This window comes from Bison bison, unplaced genomic scaffold, assembly GCF_000754665.1.
Source record: "Bison bison bison isolate TAMUID 2011002044 unplaced genomic scaffold, Bison_UMD1.0 scf7180017864371, whole genome shotgun sequence".
NCBI classification, from domain to species: Eukaryota; Metazoa; Chordata; class Mammalia; order Artiodactyla; family Bovidae; genus Bison; species Bison bison.
In genome coordinates, this window is record NW_011494943.1 from 5,341,196 (window position 1) to 5,349,827 (window position 8,632).

Consider the following 8,632-nt stretch of genomic DNA (forward strand, 5'->3'; position numbering starts at 1 on the left):
ACTGCTTTTATTTTTTTTTTTTAGCGACTGCTTTTAAAATGCAAGGATGACACAGCCCTTTTTCCTCCTCTCTCCTTCCCCTTCTGTGCCACACTCCCTCCCAGATGAGGGTGCCCCTGGACATACTCTACTTTTCTTTCTCCCCCTGTTTCTGGGGTCCAGTCTGGCTGCCCCTAGAGAAAGACTGGGTGACTTTTGGAAACCCCTCCCGGGTCCTGTGTTAACTTCCCGGTGACCCCGCCTTGGTCCTCCTCTCCCCAGGAAAAGGTGTCTGGGTTCTGCAGGACGAGATGAAGCTGTGCAACTGGTTCAAACACCTGCCCGCGTCCGTCGTCGAGTTCCAGCCGGCTCTCCGGACGCTGGCGCATCCCATCAGCCAGGAGTACCTGAAAGACACGCTGCAGAAGTGGATCCACGTGTGAGCAGCTCCCGGGGCAGCGGGAACCGCCAGCACCCCCGCCTCATGTTGCCACAGGGAGCGGGAGGGGCTGGGCCTTCTGGGCGGGCCTTGGGGTCGGGCCAGCCCCGCGCTCAGCCACCTCTCAGCGCCCTCACGGCCGCTAGCCGCCACCGGGAGGACCAAGAAGGGGTGTGTGTTCCAACACACTCTGTAGAGGGTTTTAAACCCTCTCGAGCCCTGCCACTCCCGTGCTTTTATTTAGTGCTGCTGCTGCTAAGTCGCTTCAGTCGTGTCCGACTCTGTGCGACCCTGCAGACGGCAGCCCACCAGGCTCCCGTCCTGGGAGTCTCCAGGCGAGAGTGCTGGAGTGGGCTGCCACTGCAGTTGCGTTTTTTAATTGAAGTCTAGTCTACAGTGTGGTGTTAGTTTCAAGTGTGCAGTAAAATGATTCAGTTATGCCAATTCTGATTTCAGAAAATTCTGAAAGTAAGTTTCAGATTATTTTTCATTATAGGTTCCACTGTGCTGCATACAGTTGCCTGTGCAATACTAGGTTCTTCTTGCTTACCTGCTTCCTGTACAGCACTGTGTATATGTTAATGTCAAACTCTTTGAAGTCATGCTCTGGGGCTCTAGACTTCCTTGGAGACAGGCCTGTCCAGGGAGTAAGGTCGGCCTGGTGAAGGGGCTGTAGGTGCCACCTCCCATCCAGCCAGAAAGGCTGTTTTTTTTAATATATATATATATTTTTTTTTTTTTAATAAACATGCTGAGACATACAGACATTTATATTTATATACTAGGACTCAGTTAAGAGGTTTTCAAGTAGAGTCCAGCTTTTCTTAGTAAAGGTGAGGTGACTACGAAGCCCCAGAGAAATGCTTCTGTTGCAGGTGTAATGAAGACATCAGAAACGGGATCAGCAGCCTGCTGATGTACGTGACGAGCACGAAGGGGCTGGCGGGGATCCGAGACGCCGTGTGGGGGTTACTCGCCAACGAGTCGATCCATCACAGCTGGGATGTGGTCTGCCGGCGGCTCCTGGACAAGCCGCTCTTGTTCTGGGAGGACCTGATGCAGCAGCTGTTCCTTGACCGGCTGCAGGTGAGGTGCGAAGTCCACAGGCCAGCTGCCTGCTAGCCAGTCCTGCCCGGTGCCACCTTTTGACTGTCTGGATAGATTTCCACCACTTCCTATAAGTATGTTCTTTCCCTGCTGACTTATTCCCGGGGTGACTCTTCTGAATAATGAGCTGTAAAAATGAACAGAGTCTGCTGCTGCGTAAGAGACCAGGCCCCCGTCGGGCGGCTGGGGATGCGTCCGCCCCCATCAGTGACGACGCTCCCCTCTGCCGCCGCCACCGGGCCATCTCTCTGAGCGTCGGGGAGAACACTGGATGCTGGGGTAGTCTGCCACTCGGTGCTCTAGGTTGAGATTTCCTGGAAGCACGTGGGATTTGAACTCTTCTCCCCTTCTCTTTCAGACCCTGACCAAAGAAGGCTTCGACTCCATCTCCAGTAGTTCCAAAGAGCTCCTCATCTCAGCCTTGCAGGAGCTTGAAAGCAGCAGCTCGGCTTCAAGCAAGCACCTCCACTTCGAGCACAGCATGGCTGTCTTCCTCTGGTCCGAGAGCCCCAGCGACCTGCCCTCTGACGCCGCCTGGGTCAGCGTGTCCAGCCGGGCTCCATTTCAGGGCAGTGGGCTCTCCATGAAGGCACAGGCCATTAGCCCTTGCGTGCAGAGCTTCTGCTCTGCCCTGGATTCAAAACTGAAGGTGAAACTGGAGGACCTCCTGGCCTACCTCCCCTCTGGTGACCCATTGCCCCGCCAGGACACCTCCCCTGCGGCAGCCGAGAGCTGCGCCTTCGACAGATTTGCAGATGCGGAGACGGTGCAGGAGACACTGCGGACGCACTCCACGGCCTGCATCCGGGACATCACGGACTGCATCCAGGCGGAGCTGCAGAGCATCGAACAGGCTATTCAAGGGCAGCAGGACGTCCTTGACGGGGCCAAGCTGCACTCCGCCCTCTTCATGGCCCGACTCTGCCAGTCCCTGGGGGAGCTGTGTCCCCACCTGAAGCAGTGCATCCTGGGAAGATCGGGGAGCCCCGAGAAGCCCGCCCAGGACTCCCGGGCTCTAAAGAAACAGGGGAAGGGGAAGGCACAGGAGGTCCTCCCCACACAGGCCAGGTGGCAGGACGTGAAGGAGCTCCTCCTGCAGCGGAGCGTGACGGGCTACCGGGTCTGGGGCTCGGCGGTCGTGAGGGTGAGTGACCCATCAGCGCGCTCCTTCCGTGCCTGCCAGGCTTCCTTCCCCACCTTGCCCCTCTGTCATAGTCCAGGCTGGCCAAACTCAGCGAGGCCTTTTAATAGTAAGGGAATAACCGTTCTTGTTTCACACTTGCTTTATCTCTGCCAGAGAGCTCAAGCGTAAAAACTGCCTATTTATTTTAGCCTAGATTTTAGAGACTGAAACGCTGGATTGTGTTTTTTCTTTCCTTTGATCTGATGAGAATGAAAGACTTTTCTTCCTGGACGAGGGTCTCTGTTTTCTGATCTTCAACATAAATATAAGCCCTGTCGCCCCCACTGGGGTCTTCAGAGGGGCCCCTGTGTAGCGTAGTTGGCAGCCAGACCCCACCGCTGGTATCAGCAGCTGGTCAGAAGGAAGTGATCTCGGCCACTCGCCATCCACAGGCAACCTGTGCGGCGGGAGCTGGCCACACCATCACTCAAGTAGTTTGACGAAAACTCTGCAGAGGCTCTGAGTGGTCTGTGTGGATATCTGGGTTTCATCACCAGGTTCTGGCTCATGGATTCGCCCAGTCATTACTCGTAGACGATGCTGGCTCCGTCCTGGCCACAGCCACCAGCTGGGATGAACTGGAAATCCAGGAGGAAGCGGAGTCTGGCAGCAGCATCACGTCCAAAATCCGACTCCCTGTACAGGTGAGCAGGGGCCACCATGAGGGGAAAGCCTGCTTTATGGAAAGGAGAGACTTGAGGAAAGATCAACCAAATGCGGCTCCTGAGGAAGAGCGGATAGTATGTGCGCCGTTCTCCTGTGGGGCAAAGTGGGCGGACGGCCAAGCACGTGGGCGGTCTGAGAAGCCATTCACGCTGCTTTCCCGTTGTAGCACAGACTCTGTGCTGGTTAGAGAACAGCTTGCCCTGCAGTGGACTCACCAGCGGAGAGCAGCGTGGCGGGTCAAGCCCAGGCCGCCAGGGGAAGGAGGGCAGACGCCACTCGGGTCCGTCCACTGGTCTGCTCTGAGGGGGCGGGCTGGCCGGGTCAGAGTCCCGCAGCGGAAGCCTCGTTAGGCTGCTGGAGCCCACTGTCCGCGCGTCTCGTTTAATCAGTGCAAGTTGGCAACTCAGCATTCCTTTGTCCCTCTAGCCGTCCTGGTATGTGCAGTCCTTCCTGTTTAGCTTGTGCCAGGAAATCAATCGGGTTGGAGGCCACGCCTTGCCAAAGGTGACACTGCAGGAGATGCTGAAAAGCTGCCTGGGCCGAGTAGCTGCCGCCTACGAGAGGCTCTCGGAAGCCAAGCAGCTCAAGGTAGGCCTGCGGGCTTCTTCCCACGAAGAGCAGAAGTCAAGACCCTAGGTTGCTCTGGGGTTTGGGCAGCTCCCATCCAGGAGTCCAGGTGTTAAGGCCTGCTTGCCCTGGGCAATTTAACGGGCAGTGCTTCCGCCTCCAGGAGTTGAATCACACCCACTCCCAGGGCCAAGCACGTTCCATGAGGCGGCAGGGACAACAACTTCAAAGTAGAGAGGCGCTGTCCACGCCCAGCCGTGTCAGGTGGTCAGCACGGCTCTGGGCAGATCATTAACCCGTCTGCTCAGGACGCAGTGTGGGCACGTGGATGGGGCGCTGGGGAGCGGAGGTGGGGGAGTGGAGCAGCAGAGCCCACCCGCGTCAGGGGGCACACATGGCCCAGCCCCCCGCCCGTCGCCTGCTATAAGCCCCCCGCCTCCGGCTTACTCCCATTTCATCAGTCCTGTTTCTAAGATGGACCAGCTCCTGACTTGGGAAGGAGTTCAGACAAGTCTCTCCTGAGCGTCCTCAAAAGGCCACCCCCTTCAGGCCAGGAGTTTTTTCCTTGAAAATGACTGTCTACAGCACCTGAGACCTTTTTCTAAGGACCGACTCTCCTCCCCGCCATTAGGTTTTTAGTTTTGTTGAAGACCAAGTTTCTACTGTAAGTTGCTTTTGTTGTTGTCATGAGATAAAACTGGCCTCCTAAGTATAAAAAGCTTCTGAAATAACCAGCTGAAACGCAGACAAAACACGAAGCTGTTTATTCTCACCTGACAGGCCATCTCCCTTAATGGGTGGGGACGGGAAATTCATTTGCAGAAAGAAGGCGCCTTTCCAATGACCCAGAATCGGGCACTGCAGCTGCTCTATGATCTGCGTTACCTCAGTGTAGTCCTGACAGCCAAAGGTGAAGAGATGAAAAGCGGCCGCTGCAGACAGGACTCCAGGTAGCCGTGCCCACCCTTCTAGCGCGTCTCTTCCTGACTTGCACGGCCCCTTTCAGGGAAGCTGCAGGAATCCGCCTCTTCCTGCCCATTCCCTATGTTTATTCTCAACACAACTCAGGCTCGTGTTACCAGCAAGATAAAGAATGGCCACCCGCTGGATCGATTCCAGTAGGTCTTGTTCCTCTCTGAGTCCACCTACCAACTGTTAGGTGTAATTTGAGCCTCTGGTGCCCTCCCTGAAAACAATATGGGGAAGTTATGTACTTCACTTAGAAGACATCCCACCAGGTTCAAACTCCTAAGGATTATTTAAGCACAGTGATCAGTGACAAGTAGTGCTAAGGCAGCAGTTACACAGAACAGACCCCCCTGTTCCAGGACTTCTCTAGCATTACAACAGCCTGAGCTTGGTTTCTGTCCTACAAAAGCTGGAGAATGACCACCTTAACCCTTTTGTTAAGAGTTGAGAAAGTGGCTGACTACCTGGAAACGCTCATCGACCCATTTGACCTGGACGTTTTCACCCCCCACCTTCACAGCAACCTCAACCGCCTTGTGCAGCGGACCTCCGTAAGTCACGGGAGAACACGCTCGCTCTGCATGAAGGGACAGGGGCTCGGGTCACAGCCCAGACCTGCCCACCACGCAACTGAGGGGTGGGGACGGCCAAGACGCAGCTGAATTTAGTCAGTCACAGGTGGAGAGAGGTTTAGATTGAACCTCAAACCTCACAGCCCAGGCAATGGGATGACCCCTTTAGTTGTGGGTAAGGACTATCAAAAGTTTTATCAGGGCTTCAGAAAGAGGAATAGAATCAGAGCTACTCGACTCTGAGAGTCTGACCTGCTGGTAATGATTTGCAGTATTAACATACTCTAGAGAACATACCCCCACCCCAGGATGGCTAGAGACAAAGTAGTGACCGATTACTGACAGGACAGATTCTCTCTTAATTGGGCAGCGCAGCACGCAGCCTGTCACTGCGTCCCGTCTCTCGTCCCGCAGGTTCTCTTTGGACTGGTGACAGGTCCGGAGAACCAGTTCACCCCCAGGAGCAGTACGTTCAACTCCCAAGAAGCCCACAACATCCTGCCGCTGGCGTCGAGCCAGATCAGGTAAGGACGCTGAGCGGCCCCTGCTTGGCCCCCAGCCCCCCGGTCCCTCCACTGAGCCACCTTCGTCCTGTCTGGCAGGTTTGGGCTTCTTCCGCTGAGCATGACAAGCACACGAAAGGCCAAGTCAGCTGGCGGAAGCATGGAAACCAAAGCCCAGGTGAGTGTCCGACCGAGAGTTCCTCCCCAGGGAGCCCACCCCGCCTCCCACCAAGCCACCCGCTCAGCCCCGCCTCAAATAACCGATGGAGAACCGAGTGACAAGGTGCACTAATGCTGCTTTTAATGGCGGCGCAATAAGGAAGTACACGATGTTACTAGCTTGAGCTAAGAGAGGTTTTAAAAGATGCCCACTGACACTATCAAGTAGCCTCACGGTAGAAATGACTCTCAGGCTGCCAAGGCTGTAGAAAATGTGCAGGACAGACCGAGATTACAGCTTGTGTTTAAGATTAAGAGGGTAGAAGAGTTAACTGCTAACCCAGCACTACGACTGTACTTATTTGGGAAAAAAAAACTGCTCTGTTTCAGCGATGGTTTCGTCTCTCGTTTCTCTCAGGCGGGTAGGGAGTCTGTTTCCTCGAGTTTCACCTGTTCTTGTTGATAGACATTGTCTTGTAAGCTGCCATCTGCTAGGATAGCTGTGGGAGTCCTCCGGGGGTCTCTGAAGTGTGTTGTGTACACGTGTGTCTGAGAGCTCACAGAGCTCCCTTCCTTCCAGCATGTGGTCCTTGTTTGCTCTCTGGTTGGATAAAAGTACTTGCGATGTCTCCTTTCCACATTCCCTGCCATCAAACCCAGTCAGGTCCAAAATCCTCAATCAACAGCAGGTTTTAAAACTTGGGAGACGGGAGTAAGGTGTGAGGGGGGGAAAGTTTGTGCACAAGCCTCCCGCTCCTGAGCCCAGACCTGTGCTCTTAGCTTTCCCCACAGGTGTCCACTTTCCTTCCGGTAGCTGACCGTTCAGCTCTGCCCCCGAGGGGAACACGCCACGGGGAGGGGGCACACGCTCCTCTTCCTGCAGTCCTCGCTCCCGGTGTCGGCTGTCCCGCCACAGCCCCTCAGTCTGCCGCGTGTCCTCTTCCATCTGGACTAAGCAGTGCCCTCCGGGAGCTGGCCGTGCTGCTCAGACCCGCCGTGTGCACGCCGCGTGGACCCCCGAGCAGAGTGGGGGGCGGGTGGCCGGGGGTCTGGGTGGACGCTAAGGCACTTTCCTCTCCACACAGCGGCAGGCGGCCCCGCCGGCGCTCTCCCGGGCAGACGACCCCAGGCAGGCCGGCTCCCTGTTCAGGCAGCTGGTCGCTGACGAGGAAGACTCGGCCGCACCCTCGCTGTTCAAACTCGGGTGGCTCTCCAGCATGACCAAGTGACGAGGACGCTCCGTCTCTCTAAATAAATACTCCTGCGTTATTTCTCCTAGAAGTGACTCTGCCCCTTTTTTTCTGAGCCACACCAGTCTCTGCGGTGGCCGTGGTGGCACATGGCCCCCTCGTTCCTGTTGGGGCGGGCATGACATTACACGTAGAGCCAGTGAAGTCCATGCCCCAGAGTTCACAGCAGTCGTGACTCCAGGCCTCAGTTCCTATAGCTTATACTGCATCAGCCTTCACTGGTGCCTTCTCACATGGCAAGGCGGAATTAACCAGGGAGCTCACACTAGCTGCTAGGGGACAAGGTGGTGCCTGAGACCAGAAGTCACTTACGCATTCCGTAACTGTCCAAGCTGAGCAATGTTTCCTATGTCTGAGACGCAAGCTCTGGAGGAATAACAGTTAACAAGCTATCTGGGGTCCATGAATCAGAAAGCCCTTCTCTCTGGAAATACAAATATATAGCAGAGAGAAGACGGCTACAGGGAGGGAGCTGACTCACTCAGTCTATCCGGGGTCTGACCGTCCTGTCCCAGAGGACAGCACTTTCAACAGGACGTCCACGTGCTAAGAGGTAGCATGGCAGTTCGCTTCAGTGCAAGACTGGTCCAGCTTTCTGTGTTCTGGAAAAAAATCTTTTTTTTTTTTTTCATGGAAAGTAGATCCTCTTTACTAGTTTATTTAAAAAATTGAAGATCCTGCAGTTTTAAAAGGCCTTTTTACATAAAGTAGAATTTCTAACTGACAGACCTGGAAAGCAGTCTAAACTGGACAAACTATGGGTTCAACACACAGATGAGGTGTCCTCCTATGGTTCCCTTGATTCCCACCCTTAAAAGAATCCTATAAAAAACTGCTTCAAAGCCCCTTGGAAATTGCAATAGTGCAGCAAACCACAAGTAAACAACAGCCTGTTAACCTATTATCTCAAATATAGACTGAAAAGCCAACAGGCATTTTTTGTGCAATTTTTTTTAAAACATCGTTAACTTGAAATATCAAATCTGCACAGCACTGTCCCTTCACAGAAGGCAAGAGTCTGCCGGCGCGTCACGAGGGGGGCCGTCCCCGATGCTGCAGGCTGTGGAAGTGGGCCTCCTTCAGGGTCTGGTTGATGTGGAAGTAGGGGCCTTGGCACAGCGCGGATGGCTCGGGCGCGGGCTGCGGGGTGTGGGGGCCAGGCCCGGCGGCGAGGTGGTGCAAGCTGCTCTCCGGCCCACTGGCCCTGTCGGGGCTGCTGATGCTGCTGCTGCTGCTGC

The 8,632-nt window shown here is 55.1% G+C and overlaps 2 protein-coding genes across 2 annotated transcripts in view; one reads left to right on the forward strand and one right to left on the reverse strand.

Annotated features, from left to right (window-relative positions):
- COG1 (component of oligomeric golgi complex 1) overlaps nt 1-8,389 on the forward strand; it is an 11,755-nt gene extending 3,366 nt beyond the window's left edge. The window contains exons 5-14 of the mRNA XM_010856480.1: nt 262-418; nt 1,294-1,504; nt 1,884-2,669; nt 3,206-3,352; nt 3,801-3,962; nt 4,764-4,891; nt 5,353-5,461; nt 5,897-6,006; nt 6,085-6,163; nt 7,230-8,389. Of these exons, the coding sequence (XP_010854782.1) occupies nt 262-418; nt 1,294-1,504; nt 1,884-2,669; nt 3,206-3,352; nt 3,801-3,962; nt 4,764-4,891; nt 5,353-5,461; nt 5,897-6,006; nt 6,085-6,163; nt 7,230-7,373 (2,033 nt within the window). The 3' untranslated portion in view covers nt 7,374-8,389. The remainder of the gene's footprint in view (nt 1-261; nt 419-1,293; nt 1,505-1,883; nt 2,670-3,205; nt 3,353-3,800; nt 3,963-4,763; nt 4,892-5,352; nt 5,462-5,896; nt 6,007-6,084; nt 6,164-7,229) is intronic.
- Nucleotides 6,262-8,632, reverse strand: part of FAM104A (family with sequence similarity 104, member A) — a 23,554-nt gene continuing 21,183 nt past the window's right edge. The window contains exon 5 of the mRNA XM_010856481.1: nt 6,262-8,628. Within this exon, the coding sequence (XP_010854783.1) occupies nt 8,424-8,628 (205 nt within the window). The 3' untranslated portion in view covers nt 6,262-8,423. The remainder of the gene's footprint in view (nt 8,629-8,632) is intronic.